The sequence below is a fragment of the Malaclemys terrapin genome, chromosome 9 (assembly GCF_027887155.1).
Source record: "Malaclemys terrapin pileata isolate rMalTer1 chromosome 9, rMalTer1.hap1, whole genome shotgun sequence".
In the NCBI taxonomy this organism is placed as follows: domain Eukaryota; kingdom Metazoa; phylum Chordata; order Testudines; family Emydidae; genus Malaclemys; species Malaclemys terrapin.
In genome coordinates this window covers 56,342,339-56,365,695 of record NC_071513.1, presented here as the reverse complement: position 1 = coordinate 56,365,695, position 23,357 = coordinate 56,342,339, and the positions used below count along the sequence as shown (strand labels likewise).

General features: G+C 44.1%; 2 protein-coding genes across 2 annotated transcripts in view; both read left to right on the top strand.

Annotated features, from left to right (window-relative positions):
* The window catches only part of DBR1 (debranching RNA lariats 1), a 28,974-nt gene extending 9,264 nt beyond the window's left edge, over positions 1-19,710 (top strand). The window contains exons 3-8 of the mRNA XM_054040274.1: positions 1,540-1,620; positions 2,238-2,323; positions 5,036-5,260; positions 6,639-6,719; positions 8,682-8,827; positions 17,506-19,710. Of these exons, the coding sequence (XP_053896249.1) occupies positions 1,540-1,620; positions 2,238-2,323; positions 5,036-5,260; positions 6,639-6,719; positions 8,682-8,827; positions 17,506-18,175 (1,289 nt within the window). The 3' untranslated portion in view covers positions 18,176-19,710. The remainder of the gene's footprint in view (positions 1-1,539; positions 1,621-2,237; positions 2,324-5,035; positions 5,261-6,638; positions 6,720-8,681; positions 8,828-17,505) is intronic.
* Positions 19,711-22,121: 2,411 nt separating this feature from the next.
* The window catches only part of ARMC8 (armadillo repeat containing 8), a 206,968-nt gene continuing 205,732 nt past the window's right edge, over positions 22,122-23,357 (top strand). The window contains exon 1 of the mRNA XM_054039451.1: positions 22,122-22,238. Coding sequence (XP_053895426.1) covers positions 22,194-22,238 — 45 coding nt within the window. The 5' untranslated portion in view covers positions 22,122-22,193. The remainder of the gene's footprint in view (positions 22,239-23,357) is intronic.

Here is a 23,357-nt window from a genome sequence, read left to right as displayed (position 1 = left end):
CCCTTCCCCAAGGCCCTGCCCTACTGACTCCATTCCTCCCTTCCTCTGCCGCTTGCTCTCCCACACCCTCACTCACTTTCACTGGGATGGGGCAGGGGGTTGGGGTGCCGGAGGGGGTGTGGGGTGCAAGCTCTAGGAGGGAGTTTGGGTGCAGGAGGGGGCTCCAGGCAGGGACAGGGGGTTGTGGTGCGGAAGAGGGTGAGGGGTGCAAGCTCTGGGACGGAGTTTGGATGCAGGCCCTGGGCTGGGATAGGGGGTTGCAGTGCAGGAGAGGGTGTGAGGTATAGGCTCTGGCTGGGAGGCACTTACCACAAGTGGCTCCCGGTTGGCGGTGCAGCAGGGCTAAGGCATGCTCCTGCCTGCCCTTGCCCCACGCTGCTCCCGGAAGCGGCTGGCATGTCTCTGTGGTCCGGGGGAGAAAGGCAGCTCCGTGCGCTGCTGCTGTCCCCACTCCCGGTGCCGACTCTGCAGCTCCCATTGGCCAGGAACTGCGGCCAATGGGAGTTGCAGGGATGGCATGTGTGGACACCTGCTGCTCTCCTTTCCCCTCCCCCTCCCCCCCCGGGGCTGCAAGCACTGCCCCCGTAGCTCCCATTGGCCACAGTTCCCGGCCAATGGAAGCTGCGGTGTTGGCGCTGGGAGAGGGGGCAGCACGTGGAGCCACCTGCTCCCCCCTCCTCGCCCTCCCTCCCCCCCCCGCTCCACAGAGACACTCAGCCGCTTCCGGGAGCGGTTGGGGACCAGAGCAGGCAGGGAGTCTGCCTTAGATGTGCTGCGCCACCGGACTTCTAGTGGCTGGAGATCACCATTGCCTGGCAGAGGCTCCAGGATCGACTAGTCAATCGTGATCGACGGGTTGGTGATCACTGCTCTGAAGCATCTGGCACTGGCCACTGTTGGAAGACAGGATGCTGGGCTTGATGGTCTAAGTATGGCCGTTCTTATAGTTCTCCCCCCTCCTAAATCTCATCTCACTTCTGAAATATTTCCCTTTACTACTCCCTTCTTTTCATCTTACTATTTTTTTGTCATCTTTCATGCTCTGTGTGACTGAAAGTCTCCATGTTTGCTTCTGTCAAGTATTTCTTATCCTTCGAATTTCTCTTTAAAATTCACATATTCAATCAATCCTTGCTTTTCACCTTCAGTTATCCCCAAATGACTGACTTGCCTTGTGCTTTTATTCTTGTCAGTCTTAAATTGTAAGACTTACTTTTATTTTATTTGTAAAGAATCATGAAAATGTGTGGTGCTGCTATATGAATGACTTCAATTGTTTTGGGCAGGTTAGAAATACAAAAATAGCTTTCTACAATTATAGGTATTGTCTGGATCTGGAAGTAGTGCCAGAGGCAAGTGAACGTTTTCTAAAATGTAACTCATTTGAACCGTAGTTCTGGATGAGTTATTTTATCTGAACCAATTCTTTTGTACCTAATGCACATTGTGTTAAAGTTGAACAGACTAGATTACAATTCCTGAAAGCTCCCTGTTTTCCTGATATGCAGAGAATTTTATTTTAATGTCTTGTCATTCTAGGTTATGCAGGAGTAGTAAAATATCGTGGTGTAAGAATTGGTGGAATTTCTGGCATTTTCAAATCTCATGATTATAGAAAAGGTAATATTTTATGTAACTTTGATTTTTTTATTAGCAGATGCATTCAGAAACCTCTTGCAATTAAGATTCCATGCTCTTTTTATTAGGTGTTCTATTTATAGTGTGTGTGGTGGAGAATTTACAGGTTCTCCAAAGTTGCCTGTGAACAGATTCCCACGGTTGAGTCCACGTGTTTGTGCGCAGACATGGCACCAACTCTTCAAGCTGAAAACAGCCATTGACACCAGCAAAGGTGTCTTAAATCTGGAGCACCTATGCTTGCTCATAGTACTTTGGCAGTCAGTTGCCAAGCATGATCAGAAAAAGAGCTCCCCATGGATGTACAAGTCTTTGTAGCAATCATCCTAATGCTAATGCTAATCATCCTAATGCTTCTTTGGCAGCATTCTTTACTTAATAGTTTTACCTATAAAACTGATTATGTAAGTTGGCGTTTATAATATAAATATCAAGGGACTGACTCAATTTGAATTTCAGAGCTGTGAAGTCTCAAGGCTTTATTCCCCCACTTATTCTCTGAACACCCCAAGCCAGGCTTACCCCTTGCAATTTAATTCCCCTTGCTCCCTCTAGGAACCCAATCTCTTGTGTGACCAGTTTTTCTTGGTATGTTTCAGGTCATTTTGAGTGTCCTCCATACAATCAGCAGACTGTAAGAAGTGCGTACCATGTGAGGAATATTGAAGTCTTCAAACTCAAACAGGTGGGGAGAAAAGCTCTCTCTTTTTTTTTTTTTTAAAGAGGGTAGATAATATTGCATGAGATTAGGCTAATTTAGAGATGAGCATGTTGGTGATCTGAATTTACATTCTGTTTCCATTGACACAATCAAAGTTTGCTTCTGCTATTCAATAGAATGGTAATTCTACAGGCCTTGTCACTAGTCTCTGCAGTGTCGCAAGACTGCCTTCTTCAGTTGATAAAGAAACACATCACACAGGTCTCCCTCACAGCATGATGCAAATCCTTAATTACATCCTTAGCAGTATCAGGAAATATTCAAGGGGACTTACGTGCACAGGTTAAGTGTGCAAGCTGGAGGCTGTAGCTAAGATTTTATTTTAGCATCTGAGGGAGACTAGTGGGTTTCAGTTGGAAGCTGAAGGACATTTCCTGTAGTGATGCAGAGCCTAGCAGAGATGTACTGTGTTGGGATTGAGGTATAGTTAAAAGGTGTGGCATCAGCTGGCCCTTTGTATGGGAGGAGGGGAATGCTACTTAATTGGCCTTAATTCCTTCAAACAAAACTTTTAATGGAATTTCCTGAGTATTTAATTCAGGAAGTGTGTTTTGGGGAGAAGGCCTGGGAGCAGGGATACCTGCGTCAACTTCCCTGTGGTGTGTGAGGATATGGCAGGAGCAAAGATGTGTGGGTGGGTGGAAGGAGGGCCTTCATGGGTCTCTTTAGTCTCCCTTACTCCAGCACAATGATACCTGTATTCTTGGGCAGGGCGACCTCTCAAATGCCGTATCTGCTCTTCCAGGCTGCCATGGCTCCTCAAATGGGAGGAGCCTCTGTTAAAGCTACAGCGCTTCAGCAGATGCTAGTGAGCTCTCAGCACTGGAGCTTGTAGCTTCTCTCCCCTGCAAACCCTGGAAGTTTCTTCCTGACTAAGACAAGGTTTCAGTTTCCTGTCCATAGAGTATAGGGAGCAGTCAGCTTCCCTGAAGGAAATGCAGAGTTAAGGGGACACTTCCCATGTAACTTTAACTTTGCTTCCTTTGATCCCTACCCTAAGGAGTGACTGAATAAGATTGCAGTACTGTCCCTCCCTCAGCTTTTTTGTGAAGTGGGATCTCTGCAAACCAGCAGCGAATACTCCCCAGAATAGTCATGTTGCATGGAGCACAATGAGTTTGTTGGACTGTGTGAATAGGAGTGTTGCATTGGAGTTGTGCTGGGTACAGAGAACGGCATTCTTGGTTAGGGAAGGTAAGGTACTGTTGTTCTCAATTCCAACTGCCATCCCTTCAGAGACCGTTAAGGTGGTGTGGGAAGTGTCACTATAACTTTGCATTTTGTGATTTTTCCAGCACTGAGGGTGGTCCCCATAACTCCCCAAAAGACCCATCTCTGACTCCTGGAAAGTAAAAGGAATACTTTTCCTCTGTTCCCATTCAGAGACTGCTGGTGGCTCTGATGGGGAAGGATGGTCCCTCCTAACCTAGGAATCCGGTGGCACCTTAAAGACTAACAGATTTATTTGGGCACTTCACTCCATGCATATGAAGTGAGTGGTTTTTTTTTTTTTTTTTTACCCATGAAAGTTTATGCCCAAATAAATCTGTTAGTCTTTAAGGTGCCACCGGATTCCTCATTGTTTTTGTGGATACAGACTAACATGGCTACCCCTCTGATACTTGGCCTCCTAGCCTAATCCTCCTATAGCCACTTAGAGGTCTGGTCTACATTTAAAACTTATACCAGCATGGCTATGTTGATCAGAGGTATTAAAAAAACAAAACAAAAAACAAACCCACAACCTTAGCTATATAGCTATGCTGACAAAAGCCCCAGTGTAGACAGTTATGCAGACAGAAGAGGGCTTCTGTCGGCATTGGACATTAACTAGGAGGTCATGTTACTATACTGACAGAACTCCTTCTTTCAGCACTAGGGGACTATAACAACGTAGTTGTGCCAACGTAGGCTCTGTAGCATATATGTAGCCAGAATGAATGAGTGACTGCTTCTGCTGCAGCTCAGAACTTTCCCAAGTTGCAAAAGAATGAAACTGACCTCCTTCAGTTTCACTGCTGCACTATGAAAATCTCTGAGCATGGTGCTAGAAAAATCACAGGCTTGGAGATGGAAAAATTATTATGCAGTTTTAAAAGAGCTATTGAAGTCCCTGTAGGCAGGGGATAGCTAAAATACTTCAAGAAAATTGCATAGATGGGGATTGAGAGTAACACAGGGAATCTCACCCATGCTTAAGTAGCTTGCCAGCTCAGAGAAGATAATGTATGCCAATAGAATACAACTAACTTATGTTTGTAATAACTATAATTCAAGCATAGTGATACTTTCTTCCAACATTTTCTATTGTGTGAATTTGCTTTGTATATAGCACTTATTATATGGCTATAATTTTAGAAATTCTTACGGCCTTATAACTGCTTGACATTTGCCTCTGAGGGGAGATATCAAAATGATACTTTGCACTAAAGGCTGGCTTACCTATCCCAAGGAAAGCAAGAAAGTGGCACACAAACCATAGAGTTTAGAGAATGCAAGATCAAACTCAATGGCAGTCTGAAAGATTGCATCCAGTGGTATAACGTCAGTGTTTAGAAAGTAAGACGGTCAGTCAAAATCCACTCTGGTCAGACAAAAAGAATCAAGTATGCTCTCCCTTCATTGGTATTCATTCAAGTGCTGTTCTTTTCCTATGTTTATTTTTTTGCTTTATAGCTAAAGCATCCTATGGATATATTTATGTCACATGATTGGCCAAGAAGTATATATCACTATGGAAACAAGAAACAGCTTCTTAAAATGAAGTCTTTTTTCCGCCAAGAAGTGGAAAACAATACATTGGGAAGCCCTGCTGCTTCAGAGCTTCTGCAGCACTTTCAACCCACGTATTGGTTCTCAGCACATCTTCATGTAAAATTTGCCGCTTTAATGCAACACCAGGTAACAAATAAACAAAAGCATGTCATGTGTATATCTCAGGTTTCTAATGCCAGTAGCCAGATCCACACAAGCATTTTTCTCTTTGTAAAAACTTATTTGCTTTTCTTTTATAAATGTATTTTCATATAGCTTATGGAAAGTACTCCTACCTATATTAAGTAACTATTAATTCACCCTAATAATCAAAGGCTTAACATAATCTAAAGAGTCTTAACTCATGAAGACCGAGAATGTTTTAACTTATTCTGTTTATAAGACATAAGATACTTTTGAAGCTATTTGTAGAACTATTACTTTTTTTAAAAAAAGATTGGCTTAAAACTATAAATTACTCTGCCTTGATAGTCACTAAACAAGTTGAGTAGCTGATGTTGCTGAACTAGAAAATTATATTTAACTTTAAAAATAGACAGCTGGATTTTTCACTTTGTGAAGGAGAGAGCCTGTAAATATAGTGAAAGATGAGGGCAGAGAGCAATTCAGGGAAGATACTCCTCTCAAATAACCAGGTATTCTTTTGAGTGCCTGAGATACGGCAAGGGTCAGAGCAGACAGGGAGAGAGTTCATGAGTAACCCCGACAAAGCCAGAAAACCTGCGAGGTTTAAACATGTTGGTTTATTTACTAGTTTCTTGTCAACCAGAGTAATGCAAACTAGGAAAGTCCATTGGCAACATTCTTTGTGCTCCTTAACAGTTGGTAAACTCCAAACAGTATAAAACTCACAAACAGTTGACAGCTCTTGTGTCTTTAGAGCTTCCTGTCTTGGCAAATCTCTTTCTCTCCCTTATGAGAATAGCCCCTTCTGAGGTTCTGAGTCTGTGGCCTAGTCTACACTAGCAATGTAAGTCAATCTAAGTTATGCTACGTAAGTTACGTAACTAAGTCTATGTAATTTACATACCTAGATGCTCTCCTGTTGACATAGCTTCTGTGTCTCATTAAAGTGGATTAATTAAGTAGACAGGAGAACGCTCTCCCGTCGACTTATTTCTTCTTCACTAGACCTGTTAAACCGATGCCTGCTGCTGCGATAGATGCAGTGGGCAATTTAGTCCGTAGCGTAGACAAGGTCTGTGTGCTTGATTAAACCTATTGGTTCAGCTGAAGGAGACTTGTGTCTCTCTTCCCCCCTCTTCTCCCCCCCCCCCCCGTGTTGTTGCTGTCATCTACTTCAGTTTCCTCTGACTTCAGCTCAAGCCCTCCCTCTTTGTACTACAGTCCTCCCTTTTTATCTCTAGGACCTTTAGAATATTCTGTTTAATAGAAAATGTTTAAATTCTGCCCTGGAATCTCCATGCACAATTTGGTTATTAGAAAGGTCATATTTCAGGGGATCTTCAGCATTGCCAGTAATGGTTTCATTCCTGTTTCCTAGGCAAACATTGAAGGACAGCTGCCAAAAGCAACAAAATTTTTGGCTCTGGATAAATGTCTGCCACACAGAGACTTCCTGCAGGTAAGACCACCGTAAGTGGTCATCTACTACCATTTAGTACTTTATACATCTGGGCTAGGGAGTGCACAGTTCAGCAGGAAGCTGAAGAATGATTCTTCCATCCCCAGAGAATTAAATCTCACAGTTGCTGCTCATGTACGGGATGAGGACTTAATGGGGTAGTGGAAAATTAAGAGGATCCATTCTTGGTCTGCACAGAGGAATAGGGGTCATAAGAATCCCTCCATATGCCCCTGTACAAACTGCCAGGACTTCGTAGCAGGATACAGGAATGAGGGGCACTGTGTATTTGCTTATTACTACTATAAAGCATGAGGGTGGGGGAATATGTGGAGCTTTTTGCTCTGCCCCTTCAACATGCTGACCAGTGGAGTGTGTGTAGTGGTAACTTGCTGCTGGAATAGATCAGAATTAAATTACTTTTCTCTCCCACCCCTCTTCTTGAAGCAAGTGGGGGTTGTGGAGGACACACAAACAAAAAACCGACTCAAGCTGCCAAATGTCTGAAAGTGGTGGATCTCGGCCACTTCCTGAACTTGCAGTGGGGGCTGAATCCCATGCTTGTTTCTAGGGGAGGTGGAAAGTGGCTTACTTGACCCAGGCCTGCTGCACCCACAGCCCCGAATCTGCCACTGGTTCATGACCATATCCCCTTCCTTCAGTGGGGTGAGATTCTTTAATCAAGAGGATACAGTTATTCCATCTTTGGCAGAAGCTTCAGCAGTTGCTATGCAAATGCTGTCACATCAGCCTGTTTTACTGCGGTAATAGCAGCAAGAACCGGGCTAATGATTGAGGTATGTCAGGGACTGGAGAATTAAGTTGGTACTGAAGAAAGTGTTCCCTGGCAGATGCATCACGAGACACTCTGCATTAGAAGTAATAGATTCATTCTTCAAGACTTGGCTTCCTACAAACAGGGCCACGTGGGTTTTCAGCGGTCTACAAGAGTGCCTTTTTGTAGTCTGGAGTTTTGGATTTGACTAAAACCAGAGACATAGTCTGGTTCAGAGATGGGAGGTAGAACACTGGGGTTCCTGGCTGTTAGTCCACTAGATCATTCTGTCTCTCCAGCTAGTGAGCTTTACCTTTTGTGGCAAGAAGCCACACAGACTGCTCAGTACAGTAGCTGACTCAAATTAGGGCACGTACTAGGAGGAAACTTATGGTGGCCTTATTGCCATCAATGTCAATTAGGGTGTCACTGCTTTATAACCAAATATAAAGACCACTGCCTAAGGTCAATCCTACAGGTTACTGTAAGGAAGACTATTAATGACTAGTACTAGTATAGAGAAAAATCAGTGACTAATACAACACCAGTGATCAGTTCTGTGTTTTCAAGGCTATCTTCAAAAGACCCAGGATCTCTTTCAGAATCCTATAAAACGGGATGTTCCTTACCCTATGAATCCTCTTCTTGGGCTGAAAGAGAAAAGCAGCTCTGATCATATTTCACCAAACATTATAGGTTGGATAGTTCTATAAATGCAGTTCTTGGGAGATGCAGCTGTTCCTTCCCCGCTGCCTTCCTTTTTCTGAGGGAAGGGTTAAACAAACCAGTTTGGGATTGGTGGAAACGAATGGACTAGAAAATAACTTCTGCTTGTTAATCTGTATTTCAGATGCACCCACCTGGGCAGATTCTTGAATATATTGCCCACAAACTGTTTTCAACTTTTAACTTTAAAAATAAAGTCGAGCACTCAAAAGCTAGGAAATGCTAGAATTCATGTTGCCTGTGCAGCCTTAATTCAGCCTCCTTGTGCATATGTGTTATGATAGTCTCTAATTACATGATCACATACTACTTTATTCACAGAACCCCTGCCTTATTCAATGGGCAGGTATACTGAGCTTTTAATTAAGAACTGATTGCCTGAAGATAATGCTTAAAGATAGAACAATGTCTTCTTGTCAGGTTGAATTAAATGCCTCGTTTGTCAATATTGTTTTTCTAAGGTAATAGATATAGACCATGACCCCAACGCATCTGAGTCTCTGGAATATGACATTGAATGGCTTGCTGTTCTCAAGGCTACTAACAATCTTATTAATGTGACTTCAAACGCATGGAACATGCCTGAAAACAATGGCCTCCATGCAAAGTAAGTAAAATGAGTATTGGGTTTAAACTTTCTTTGTGTTGAAAATATGCATATACTTTTGAAAAGAGAGATTTGGGATATTAGAGATAGCATGGGTGAGGTAATATCTTTCAGTTGGGGGCCTGGGGTGCACAGCTGCAGTGCAGACCCATAGTGTAGCATTCTTGTCCTGCAGCCAGGCCCCCATCTCTTGTAGCATCAGGTTATCTGTGGCATGCTATGCCAGATGGGCCCACAGAGCCACATTTTCATTATGGAGCTGGGTGGATTGCCTGTGCAGAGCTTGGTTCTCTGTTGTGAGCTGTGATGCTTGGGCTTGAAGCATGGGGTGGTTTTCCTGGGAGTGGTCAACCCATTCTGCCATCTCAAATACCCTCTAGGGCAAGCCGGGCAGGAAGAGGGTAGGCCTCCACCATGGGGGAGAGTGGTCCAGACAAACTGTCAAAATCCCAACAAGGGCAGTTGGGACCATAGGTCAGAGAAGAGGGAAACCTGAGGTTGGGGGTCATAGAAGAGTTCGTAGTCAGGTTCCAGGCCAGGGTCAATACCAAGGGTCAGAGTCTGTGTCAGGATTCAGGTTCTAAGTCAGGAGGCGAAGTCCAAATCAAGCGAAAGATGAAGCCTGGAGTTCAGGAGCAGGAATGATCACGGCAGCTACAGGAGATCGACACTGTTGCCTGGACACTTCCTGGAATACCCCTTAGGTTTTTATAGGACAGGGAGCCAATCAGGAGCCAGGAGTTGGCCTTCCCATGGTCTGTGTCCACAGCGGTTTGTGGACAGTAGAGTGCAAGCTGGTTACAGTTGCTGTTGTTTGGCACATGGAGATGCCAGCTACTTGGCAGCTCTACTGGCCTGGGTTCTAGATCCATTGGGCCGTATGGCATATTGGGGAGCTATCCTAATACCCATGATTGGTCCCCTGGTTTGGACAAAGTTATGTGTTGTTGAATGTAAAGTTGTGGGTGAGGATGAATATGGTGATGTGTTTGGAGTGAATATCTGAGTGTTGGCCATTGTCTTGTAGGTATTTCAGACAGGCAGCAATTCTGTCATTGTGAGGGATGTTGGTATATAGAGAGGTGACATCCATGATTGCAAACGTAGTGTTCTGAGGGAGGTTGTTAATGTTGCAGAGTTTCTAGAGAAACTACTTGTTCAGAGCCATAGTCTGGCTGGCTGATGTTCACTGTTGTCTTCAGTGGCTGTAAAAATGTGAGCTTTCATTAGTCCTGGTGGCAAAGAGCTAACCAGCTTTAGAGAATAAAATGCTGTTTGTCCACCTAAGCATTTAAATGGTCTCAGACTTTGAAAGTCATGCTGCTTTGAAGAAGTGTGTAGAGCTGAGTCTCCACCTTTGCTGCTGCTAGACTGGAAACAGTCTTACACGAAACTGAAAAAATGGGGCAGCCCATCTGTGTACATTGGTCTGGCTGTATCATCACAACAGAAAATCCAGCCAATTGTTATTTAAAGTACAAGTTCAGTTTTTTTCTCCAGTAGTTGTGACTTTTCTGTTCCTGATTATGCTGACTTGTTTCAGTGAAATTCTTTATTGATTGAAAAATCAGTTTCTCTTTGGTCTTCCATATTAGTCCAGATGTTTGGGCTATAGTCCCCCAATCAGCAGATGGAGACAACACTAAAACTTTGGATAATCCCCCGATCCTTGCCTATGAGGGTCTGACCATCACAGCCTTCAGTTATTTGCTCTCTCTAGCAGCTGAAGAATGTTGTTCCTGGTAGGCTGCTGCTAGAGGAAAGCAGCAAGATGCTGGAGGCTTAAAGGAAGCCCTATGACACTTAGTGTGCAGCTGTTCTTTGCAGCACATGTGCTATAGGGTCAGACTGTGGCCCTCAACTTCATGTACAATAGGGGACTCTTCCTTTAGCAAATGTTGATGTTAGCCCTTCTGAACAAGTCAAAGCGCCTGAGCCCCAGGCAGGGTTCAGGTTCCAACTCAGCCTAACATTGCCAGCTCCTTCTGTGTAGAGGTGAGTGGTAAGGGTCTGTACTCAGCGAGCCCTGACAAAGTAGGGAAACCCCATAAAGAACTCCACTACACTGGGGACTTAACACAATGCAATAGACTTGTTGGCCAAATGGTGCTTGAGACCCTAAGCCACTTTCTGAATAGACAGCCATCTCCTGGGTTCTGGAGATGAGAACAACATGGGGATCTGAGTCTATTTCACTGTCTCCAGAACAAGGAGTCTGTATCCAGTTCTGCACTGGAAAAATTTCAACTTTTCTTAGGATTCAAAGTATCAGAATGGAGCCACTTTAAAGTCAGTTCCTCAAGAAATGCACTTGGGTGGATTCTTATGCTTCCTGGTTATTCTGGGGACATCCCTACATGTGCCAATTCTGCAGTCTCAACAGAAGTTTTTGCAATTTATTATCCTGGACCAGCACTTCCACTGCCAAGCCTTACCTCCCTTGGGGCCCTAAGAAAGGGCATATATTCTGTAGTACCTGGATAACTGGCTGTGTCTGAGGTCTGTGTACTTGTAGAGGCATAGGTTGGTGATTAAATAAGAGACCCTGATCCTAAAGAGCAAATGTACTTGGAAAGTGGAGTTGATTACATCAGATGTTCAGTAATCCTGCAAGATGTCTAAGACTCACTAAGAGCAAAGTGTTTTCTTGACATTCTCTCAGCTGGATTTATTCTAGACTTGCCAGCCTGGGAAGCTTTGACAGTGGATGCTGGCATATATGTAACTGAAGAATTATGTATCGGCACATTTCAGGTTTATACTACCTCCCCACTGAGACAATTTTAGAGTAGCCTACAAATGAAAAATAGCATACCTTGTACTCAAACAAAGCCAGTCTACTTGTACTCAAGCTTTCAGAAAAAATCTGGTCTTGGGCAAAGACCAAGCATGGATAATTTCAGCCCCAAAAGGTAGAAGTTGGATCCGTTTTAAGCAACTGAAAAGAGACCTTAATGTTGCAGAATCATATCCATTCTAAATGTTATTATGCGTTCAATTTTGTCTACAAGATTTTGATATGAATACAAATTTAATAAGATACATTAAATTGCTTTATAAAGTTAAGACATGTGTATTGCCTAATGAATTATAGTTTGTGCAGAGACAGTCTTCAAGGACTAAACCATGTTTGCAACCCATGGAAGACCCTCTTAAATTACTATAAAAGAGAAGATGGCTAATGCACTCTGGGTCAAGTTCATCCCTATACCGAGGGGCCCAGAGCACAAAGCTATCCCATCTAAACCCTACTTAGATTTTAAATGACGCATGCCTTGTGCTGACTTGATTCCCAAGAGCAAGTTTCATCCAGAGCTTTAGCCCGTTGTGCCCACTGTTCCCTCTAAGCTGTGTGCGCGTGCGCGCACATATCCTAAACACTGCGCGCACACAAATTTGCCCAGAAGCACAACAATTTGCACAGAAGAAATTTTTTGCGCGCACGGCCTGTCAAAAATTAGAGGGAACATTTTGTGCCTATATGTTACAGTAGATGAGTAAATCAGAATCATATCCATCAGAACTGCTCAACTGTAGGAAATATTTCATATTACCTCTGGGGAAGGTGTTGCTGAAGTGTGTTTTCTGCTGTTCTGATAGACAGACAACTCCCTCAATCACTCAAATCTTCCTGAAAGGACTTCTGCAATCAGGCAACTTTGTACAGTAGAACCTCACTATAACATGCTTCACAATAGCAAACCTTGGGCTATAGCAGTGTTTCTCAAACTGGGGTCTGTGGACCCTTGAGGGTTCATGAGGGAACTCCAGGGGGTCTGTGGGTCCTGCTGATTGACTCCTTCCCTTCCCTCCCAGTGCCTTCTGCATGCTGGGGAACAGCTGTTCCCTGAGGTGTAGGAGGTGCTGGGGGGGGGGGGGGGAGCAGGGATGGGGCACTCTCGGGGAGGGAGTGAAAAGGGGTGGGGCAGGGCCTTGCGGGAAGGGGTGGAATAGGGCCTGGGGCTGAGTGGGGGGCTTTGGGTCTGTGGCAAATTTTTAAATCAAAATGGGGGTTCCTGGGTTACTAAAGTTTGAGAACCACTGGGCTATAGTGAACATGGTCCCTGAATCCTTACCCTGGCCCGGGGGCCGCAAAGGCAGAGGACCGAATGTGCTTCCCCTGGGGCTGGAGGAGCTATTCCCTTCTCCTGATATAAGGAACCCCTGGCTACACCTAACAAATGTCTTGGATCCCCAGGGGTTCATTATAGCAAGGGTGTACTATATATGCAAGTATGGTCTCACTTCATGAAAACAGATGACATCTTTTATATATTTAGCCCTCTTTCTCCACTCTTTCAGACACCTCTTTAAAACCCACCTCTTCAACCACTTCTTACCCTCTTACTGGAAGTCTTAGTCCTTCCTTTCTTGATCTGTTTAAAACAAGACACATACACAGATATTTAGATTGTAAGCTTCCTGTAGCTGGAAAGTTTTTAATCAGTTTGTAAAGCACCATGTAAATTTGATATGGAGAAATTTTGCTTACTTGTAATAGCTTCCTCTTTCTTCACCAGTTCAGATGTTTGGGTTATAATTCCCCCCAAGGTGCAGATTGAGCCAGTATATTAAGGCTTTGGATTTCATATCACAGAAAGCACTAGTTTTCAGTTGAATACAATTAAAGCAGTACCAAGCAAAGACCGTCAACTGACAGTATTCAACAGCCATTAACTGATACATTTAGCAGTAGCAATTTGAACATACTGCAAAAAGCTTCAACTGATTTGCTGGTGCGATATGCATCCAGATCTTCAGGGAGCCTTAGAATGAAAAATGTTAAAAAGATGAAACTTTCTTTACTAAATCCAGATGTTGAGACCACCGAAAGCAGTTATTTAGTATGGGAGGGATTATCATTTGACTACTGCCTTCACCACCCTTCTCCAGAGCCTGCAAACCGTGAACCTATTCCATAAACTTTGGCAAAAGTGCAAGCAGAAGCCAGCCTTGCAAATATCCATTAAACAGAATTTCACTGCCCTGCCTGCCACACACGCGTGTCCCTCCCTCCCCACCCACCCCCCCACTGTAGAGTGAGAGTAAAAGTTAACTTTCCTGCTGCAATAGTAAGTCTCTGATCAGTATCCTAATCCAGCTACAGACTATAGTTTTGGAGGCCACTTTATCTTTAAGCCTTGGTGAAGGATCAAATGTCTGAGACTTCCTAAACAATAGATCTTATTGTACTGTGGACATCCAGGTGAGTAGTCTTCCCTCCTTTAGGAATTTTGGGGTCAAATGAGGCAAGGGTGATTCTCCTGTTGGAAGACTGATTTGTTGGACCTACATTCTGGCAGAGACCCAAGCATGACCTTTACCTTGCAATGTCATACATTAGCTTGCAAATTTTCTACTCTTCTTACACAGCATGCTACTACTAGAAACTGGACTCAAAAATAGAAGTTGCAGGATCACAAATTGAGTAAGTCAATAATATGATGCAGGTGCAAAAAAGGCAAAGGTCACTTTGGGATATAGTAACAGGAGTGTCATATGTAAGACATGTGAAGTAATTGTTCTGCTCTACTCTGCACTGCTGAGCCCTCAGCTGGAGTACTGTGTCCAGCTTTGGGCGTCACAATTTAGGAAAAATGTGGACAAATTGGAGAGAGTCCAGAGGAGAGAAACAAAAATTATAAAAGTTTTAGACAATATGACCTAAAGAAAGGGTTTTTTTTGTTTTTGTTTTTTAAATCTGGACATCTTTAGTCTTGAAAGAACACTGATAGGGGAACCTGGTAAGTCATCATATGTGTTAAATGCCATGGTGTTAAAAGAGCATGGTGAGCAATTGTTCTCCATGTTTGCTGAAGATAGAAGAAGTAATTGGCTAATGCTGGATCAAGAGAGATCTAGGTTAGATATTGGGGGAAAAACTTTATAAGGATAGTTAAGCTCTGAATAGGGATGTTGTGGAATCCCCATCCTTGGAGGTTTTTAAGAACAGGTGGGACAAACACCTGTCAGGGAGGGTCTGGGTATATTTGATCCTATCTCAGTATGGGTGGCTGGATTAGATGATCTCTCAAGGTCCCTTCTGTGATGGGATCCCTGGGGTGCAGCCTGGGACTGTGGGACTGCTGTGCCCCCTTAATTCTCTCCAGCCTGGGCTTTCACTCATAATGCCTTGCTAGTGACAAGCAGCAAGCCTCTCCGGGTGTTATCACTCAGCACTACAGCATGTGGAGCCCCACACCCAGCTAGATTGCATGAATTGCTCCCAGAGCCACTCATGAAGCACACAGAGAAAGGCACTAGCCAAATCCTCCCAGCCTTGTACCTCAGGAATTCACTGTCTTGCACTGCTCAAGCAGTGCAAATTTATTAATTGGTTCACCACTTCATCAATGGAAAGTGGATATACACCAGCCTTTGTAAACCTGAGCAAACACCCTTGCCAAACACTTCAGGCAAACTCACTGGTAACAAGAAACAGTTAAACAAATTTATTGACTACAAAAGATAGATTTTAAGTGATAGGCAAAAAGTCAGTTAGTTACCAAAATAAAATATAAGGGTTGAGAGTTTAGACTCCGTGCTATTAGACTGGGCAACATCTAGATTAAGCAGTTTTTCTCACCCCACTGGATATTGCAGTCCTAAATATACAGGGCCAGTTCCTTCTGTTGGCATCTTCGGTCTTCTGGGTGTCTTTGTTGTTTGCAGCATAGGTGGTGGAAGGAGAAAAGGCCCAGCATGTGTCTACTGTGTTCTGTTTTATATCCTCAGTCCATGTGCTTGGAGAACACAAGTCCAGGCATGTTTGGTGGGCATTGCTGAGTATTCAGGCAAGGTTGAGAAATTCCCCTCGCATGGCCTTGTGCAAGTGTGTCATTGAATTGTAACTCCTCTGCTGGACAACGGCAGGTGATGTCTGTTTAGCACCCACCCACCAGGCGTTGGTTACCTCCCTTGTCATTGTCTCTGGAGAGCTAGTATCTGGGTGCTTCCCAAACCCACATCATATTTTAGTGACAACCATACAACACATTCTTATAACTTCATATACATTAATGATATACACATTTAGATAGAAAAATGACTTTCAGCAGATCATAACCTTTCCTCTGATACCTCACGTGGCCTGCTTTATATGCAAGATCACAATTGTATATAAAGGAGGGATAGGGGAGTTATACGATGCTCCCCCAAAGTATAGAATGTCACACCTTCCAGCCCTACATTTCTGTGATTCGGTGAAATCCTTCCTAGAGATTCTAATAGGAGGTCACAAGACCATTCCCAGTACCAGGGGTATGGTACTACACTACAGCGGGGTGGCCAACCTGTGGCTCCGGAGCCACATGCGGCTCTTCAGAAGTTAATGCGGCTCCTTGTATAGGCGCCAACTTTCCAGTGGGCCAGGGGGTGCTCAGTGCGTGACCCCTGGCTCTGCCACAAGCCCTGCCCCCCGCTCCACCCCTTCCCCTTCCCCTGCCATGCCCTCACTCCCCCCCCCCCTCCCCGCCTCCTACACGCCACAAAACAGCTAATCAGCAGGAGAGGTGAGGGAGGGGAAGGCACTGATCAGGTGGGAGGCGCTGGGAGTGGTGGGGGGAAAAGCTGATGGGGGGGGGGTGGGGGCAGGCTGCTGACATATTACTGTGGCTCTTTGGCAATGTACATTGGTAAATTCTGGCTCCTTCTCAGGCTCAGGTTGGCCACCCCTGCACTACAGTATTGCTGCCTGAACTCCCATGAGACTGGTATTCATGCCCAAGATTTGATCAGCTTGCAGGAGCTTTAGGATGACTGCCGCTGTGGTTTGATGAATCTCTTTTCATTTGCTAGAGTGAGGGGTTAAGAACCATATTCTTAATGAGTGTGCCCTGCTTTGTGATAACACTGTTCGTTGATATGCCCACATTTCACTGGCACTACATGTGTGCATACATATGTTGAGTGGAAACTTCCATTCCTCGCCCATTCTATCAGTATTTGTGTTCATTTTGCATATGCCTGCATAAGAAAGCTGAGCTTTTGTTTTAAAGAATAAATCCTCCATTCAGAATAACTGAAGAACAGGAGTCCTGTTTAAAATATCTGTTTGGGTTAGTTTAGCATAAATTAATCTATCCATAGTAGTAATTATATTTTAGTCAGCCATAATATTTGGGTGGGCATTCTGGCTTTTCCAGTATAAAGCAGTTGTGCCTCATTGTTAACAAGTTAGAAATAATTATCTTCCTATAATGGCATTCTCATATCAACTGGGGCTTGCAGTTAAAAAGGCGGCAGGGTTTCAGGGAAGCTGAATCTGTAGTCCTTATGTGGCTATTTCTAGCCTAAAATGTAGATAATAGTTCAGTCAAATGTAAAAGTTCCAATATTCACATCAGTTTGAATGATTGTTGCAAATATTTTAGGTAATCTTAAATTCTTATGCATATCAAAGGAAGACTTTGCCTCTGTATATGGTATTTGTGAGATCATTACTGGACTCCATAATCTTAAAAGGATGATGATGATGAATTAGAGTTCAGAGAAGAGACACAAAAATAGTTTGAGGGGTGGAGAAAATGCCTTACAGTGATAGTCAAAGAGCTCAATCTGTTGAGTTTATCAAAAAGAAGATATGTCTATAAAGAGAACCTCTTCAAACAAGAACAGGAAGAGAGATGTCTTGGCTTGCTGAGCTCAGCAGAATCTGACATTGTTTTTTATTCCTGTAGGTGGGATTACAGTGCAACAGAAGGAGCTCTCAAAGAGATATTGGAAGAGTTGAGCCATAACCTCAAAATTCCTTGTAACTTCAGTGTGACAGCTGCTTGTTATGACCCCTACAAACCGCAGAAAAATATGGAACCAGTTCATATAATCAATCCACAGACCACTGAGTTTTGTGCCCAGTTTGGCCTCACTGATATTAATGACAGGATTCAGCAAGTGAAAGAAGAGGGCTCAGTTCGGGGAGAATATGAGGAGGAGGAGGAAATGGACAGTACCGAGTCAGCAGAGGAGCCCAGTGAATATTATACAGATAATTCTGGGCTGTCTTTATCTATTAACCCAGATGAAATAATGCTGGATGAAGAGGGTGGTGATGAAGATCAAAGTACCTGTTCTGTGGATCCTTCATCTGATCACCCTCCTGACTTTTCAGCAAGTTTTTCTGACACCAGGATCATGCCAGATTCCATGATGATATCCTCTGATGATGCTATGGACTCCACCAATGAAGACCTGGAGAAATCTGGTGTGAGTGAGCAGACTGAAGAGAAGAGCTTAAATGAAAGAGCTTTAAAGCGGATTGGTAAAAATGAGAATGGAAACAGTGCCATGAAGAAAATTAAAAGACGGAATCAGGCTATCTATGCCACAGAGGATGAAGATAAAGTATAATGAAAATGCATTAAGGTCACAGGTTTTATTAACTGCTGTAACTAGCTACCTTTTTTGGTGTGTTGGGGGCAATGGTGAGAGCTTTTAAAATTCAGCATTTGAAATGATCAGTACCACTTTTATGCTACATACTACAGTATGCTACAAAACTTCTAATGGAGCAGAATACCTGTTTAGTATTCTTCTTCTTGCTCAGTCCTTTTCAACTAAGTGTATTGTAGAAAGATTTCAAGTTTGTGTATAATCAGTTTGTTCTGCTTCAGCTTTTGATAATTAACTCATTTTATTTACATTCTGCTTTGCCTCCATACAATAACTGTAATACTTAGTTAACCGAGGGAGAATTTCTTTAAATTGTAGTTAGGTTTGGAGGGAGAGGATCTTTGCATTACCTTTAATGCTGTTTTTCAGCTAAAGGTAACACCTAGTACAGAATAGATAATGCAGTAATTGTCTGCAGTGTGGTTAAAAGCAGTACTCCCAAGATAAAAAGAGCAGTAAGAGAAGATGATCATGATTTTTATTTCTCTGGTGTTACTGTTTCTGCAGTGGAAAATCTTGGCAGTTGGTGTCTTTAAAAATATGAATATGTATTATATGCATTGTCTAATACTGGTTTTAAATTTTAATTCTGATATATACAGAAGAGAGAACTCACATTGCAAACAAATTATGACTGAGGTGGTTACGCTAATGCGTCGAAGGCGAGTGCATTTGTTTTCAATATAAACTCTCATGTGTTTCTCTCCCAAAAGTTCAGAACAGTATTTCAAAATTAAAATACTAATGGAAGCTAAAATTATCTAGCAATAACCTGAGAGACATTTGTATCTGAAATACTGCCTCAATAACTCCGAATTTGAATCTTCTGACTTTATGGGTAAGCTGTTGTGTTTGGTGCTTTCAGGGGAGAGGGCTGAAAGTTTATATACTTACAATAGGTAATGATGGATGTAGTAAATGTTACCTAACATGTTCCATTAAGATCCTGTTTGCAGTTGCTTATAACTTTGTCAAACTCTAACTATTTGGGCTAAAATTTTTCATGCCAGCTCCCTTACTTGGAAACTTTAAGCAAGAAACCTATTTCCTAATCTCAGAATGAGATAAGGAGATAGATGAAAGAACTAGGCACATTTCTTCTAGAGAAGGCTGAGGGACACAATCTTCAAATATGTAAGAGGTTATCAAAGAGGATAGTGATCTTTTGTTCTCTCATGTCCACACAGGGTGGGAGAAGAAATAATCAGCTTAGTTTGTAACACAAGGGAGTTTCACGTTAATTAGAATGTTTTTTCTAATATCTAAGGATAGTTAAGTACAGGAACAGGTTACTTAGGGAGGCTGTGGAATCGCCATCACTGGAGGCTTTTAAGAACAGTTTAGACAAACACCTATCAGGGATGACCTAGGTTTTACTTGATCGTGCCTCAGTGCAAGGGGGATGGGCTAGCTAGATGATGTCTCAAAATCCCTTCTAGCCCTATATTTGTGGATGGGTTTTTTTGCACATTAAATTTAATTATTTTGTTGAAGCTCTAGTGCCTCCATCATTTGGTGCTAAAATTTGAGGGGGTTACCTTACTGTTAGTGATATGCCTTTCACTGTTCCCATGAAACTGTCAGAGTTATGAACCTCTGAAAATTGTTGTTTGCACAGACTCAAACTTCTTAGGCCTGATCTACATGGGGGGGGGATTGATCTAAGATCTGCAACTTCAGCTATGAGAATAGCATAGCTGAAGTCGACGTATCTTAGGTTGACTTACCTCGCATCCTCACGGTGTGGGGTCGACTGCTGCCGCTCCCCCATCGACTCCACTTCCGCCTCTCGCTGTGGTGGAGTAAAGGAGTCGAAGGCAGATTGATCGGGGATCGATTTATCGTGTCTACACTAGACACGATAAATCGATCCCCGACAGATTGATCACTACCCGCCAATCTGGCAGGTAGTGTAGACGTACCCTTAGTTTGACAGCTAAGGAGAAAGTAGCCTGGTTAGAATGCGAACCGATGAGGAAGTGGGCCTGAGTAGCGTAGTGGGGAGCCTGGGCTGTGGAGCCAGTGGAAGGCATAGGACTGGGATGTGGCGTTGAGGAGGGAGGAGACTAGGAGTAGGACAAAGAGGTTCATGGGACATCCTGTAAAAGAGTCTTAACTACTGTACACGCCTGCTTCAGAATCGGAATGTTCAGGTTGCAAAGTCAAGGATTCTCAAAAGCTGGACCTGAAATCTAAGCTGGGCCCCTTTGTTCATATGCATTATGGTAAACTTGTTTTTTTTTTTTTTTCCCCCCCATAAAACCCCTGCTTCTTTCAGGGCCCAGAATGGATGACACTTTGTGAGCAGCTATATCTTATACTCATTTTATTGTTATTTAATGTGTGTGGCTCTATTGTCTTATTTACTGCACACCATTCAACATTTACTCTCAATACAGTATTTCATATGGGCACTCGTTGCTGTAGCATTTGAGTGCTTCACAAATGAAGGTAGTCTGTGTCACCGATGGTGGTACAATCTCTGCAAAGCTGTAAAATGAGTAGGTGGGAGTCAGTTTCAAGGTTGCTGTGCTGATCTTATAGGATCAAATTCACTATCAATTTTGTGTGCATGGCTCCAATGTGAGTTAGCTTATGTCCAACACAAGGAATGTCTAAACCAATAAGCTACTACCCTTTTATACTGCCTCCATTCCTAAGCACTAGCATATGTGTTTAATATAAAGGGGGGTTGAATTGCAGGTAGGATGAGAGTAGATGGGTCACAAGTGTCATTACCACTAAAAACCAAATAACACTATGGTGATGGTTTCACTTTTCACCCAAGCTATGCAATGGTTTAAGCTCGATTGGCAAACCCATGAATGAACCTCCTGTGCTATGAGCAGAGCCCTACCAAACTCTGCATATCTGCAAGTGTCTGGGGAGTCAGACTAATTTTCTTATGGTCAGTGGAAATGCCCCATGTGTTCCCCAAGACAGGCTCCTACTTTTGAATTTGCTTGTATTTCTTTGGTTTCAATTTCAGATTGGCACACAAACTTATCACAGACCATTTGTAACTGCACCAGTGTTAGAACTCACCAAGATATCTTCTGGCTATTACAGATATGTAAAGAGCATTCCATGGAATGACACACTCAGCCTAAGATTCCCAAAACTAGTAAGGGAACACGAGCCAAAAACCATTAATTTGCCACAGCCATTGTCCTGCAGTAAAAGTGGTCTTTTCCCTGTCATTTGAATTTATTTCTATTGCCAAGATTTAGTGTAGAAAACCAGAATGAACATGTTCCAGTGTCAAGGATATTTTCTATTTGTGTTAATAGATAAGAATCCTGCTCCCTCCTCCTCCAGCCTTATCCCACTGTGCTCACTCACCTCCTTGCGCTCCCTCCCCTTCCATCGCCACCCCACATCGTCCCTGCACTTCCATTCCCACCCAATCGCCCTGTGCTTCTTCCCTCCTCCCACTCACCTCCTTGTGCTCCCTCTCCTTCCATCCTCACCACACTGCTCACTCACCTCCGTAGGTTCCCTCCCTCCTCCCACTCATCTCCCTGTCTTCCCTCACCTCCCTGTTCTCCCTCCTCCCTATCTCACCGAGCTCCCATCTGCCCACCTCACCTCTCTGCATTCCCACCTCACATATCAGCGGGGTAGCAGTGTTAGTCTATCCACAAAAACAATGAGTCCGGTGGAATCGTAAAGACCTCTGTAGTGCTGCTGGCATATGCGCACTGTAACTCTCTCCCCCCTCTCCAATCAGGAGGAAAAATTCCGTCCCCCCGCCCTTCAGGGCGCCAAAGGCCTAAGTGGGCGCATGCGCACTCGTTTGGGCCACAGACAGAGTTTGGATTTGGTGTTAGCCGATTCGATAGAGCAACTCCTGTGGCCCGGCCGGGCGCTAGTACCGCCCCCACCCCCACCCACGGCGATGGGCCGGGCTCGGCGGCGGTAGCCCTGGCCGCCTCGCGTGGGGTTGGGTGCCGTCGTTGCCGCGCGCGCCCCCAAGATGGCGTGTGTGCTGGAGACGCCGCTCCGCATGAGCGTCCTCTCGGTGAGTGCCCGGCCCTTCCCCCGCGGGGCCCTGGAGCCCGCTCGGCGGCTTGTCCTGCGCGGTGTCATGTAGGAGGGGGAAACCCGACGGAGCCCCAGTAGGGGCGCGGGCCGCCGGGGGCTCTGGCCCCCCCTGCCCTTCCCCCCGGGTGCCGGGGGCCCTGGCTCCCTTACTGAGGTCAGCGTGGATCTGCCCCAGGCGAGCAGCGTTAGGTGCTGTCAGGCGGGGACGTTCCCCCAGACTTGCCCTGTGGGGCCCGCGGCTTGGCTGTGCCTGCCATCATGGCCTGTGCCTGTCAGTGCAGAGATAGAAAGTTCCCCCCTAGTGTGAGTGTGACCGCCAGTGCCCGACGCCTGTGCGTCCCTAGGGAGAGGGAGAGAGACTCGGGAGAAACCACAGGGGCCCAGGGTGGGTAGAGAGAGCCACCTCAGTTCGCTTTCTCGTCCCTCCCAACTCTTCGTCTACTACCGAGGACGGCGGGCCCCAAGCAAGATAAGACACCCCCTTGTGGAGCTGGGGAGGATCTAGGAGGGACGCACTGAAGGGAAAAGACCTGGGAAAGAGATGATAGTGTGGGTGGGGAAGCACATATGAGACATGGGAAAGAGGTGAAAAAGGATAGAGGAGAAAAAGGATATAGGAAATAGATAAAACTAGACAAATTGGAAAATAGCATGAAAGAGGGAGAGAATGTGTCTGTTGGAAAAAAAGGAATAAAGAAACGAAAATGGTGCCTCTACGAAGACAGAAAACTTATAACTTAGTGATCTTTTGTGTATGTATCTGTATTTTATTGTGTAGCTAATAGATGCCCAATAGCAAGATGTGAGGAAAGATGTAAGAACCAAAACAGTATTTGTATACTAAAACTTTGTGTTGGATACTCTAATTTAAAAAAATCAATGTCTTGGATGTTAAATATTCAGGATTCTCTGGTTCTTTTTGTTGCGATATATTCAATTCTCAATGGTTCTTTTTCTTTTCTTTTTTTTCTTTTTTCCCTTTTTCAGAAAGTACTCATTTTACCTTCCTCTACCTGTATTGGTGTTGAGTCTACATATTCTCACTATAAACTTCGCACCATATATAGTGATACAGGGTCCTTGCTTATGAAAACTG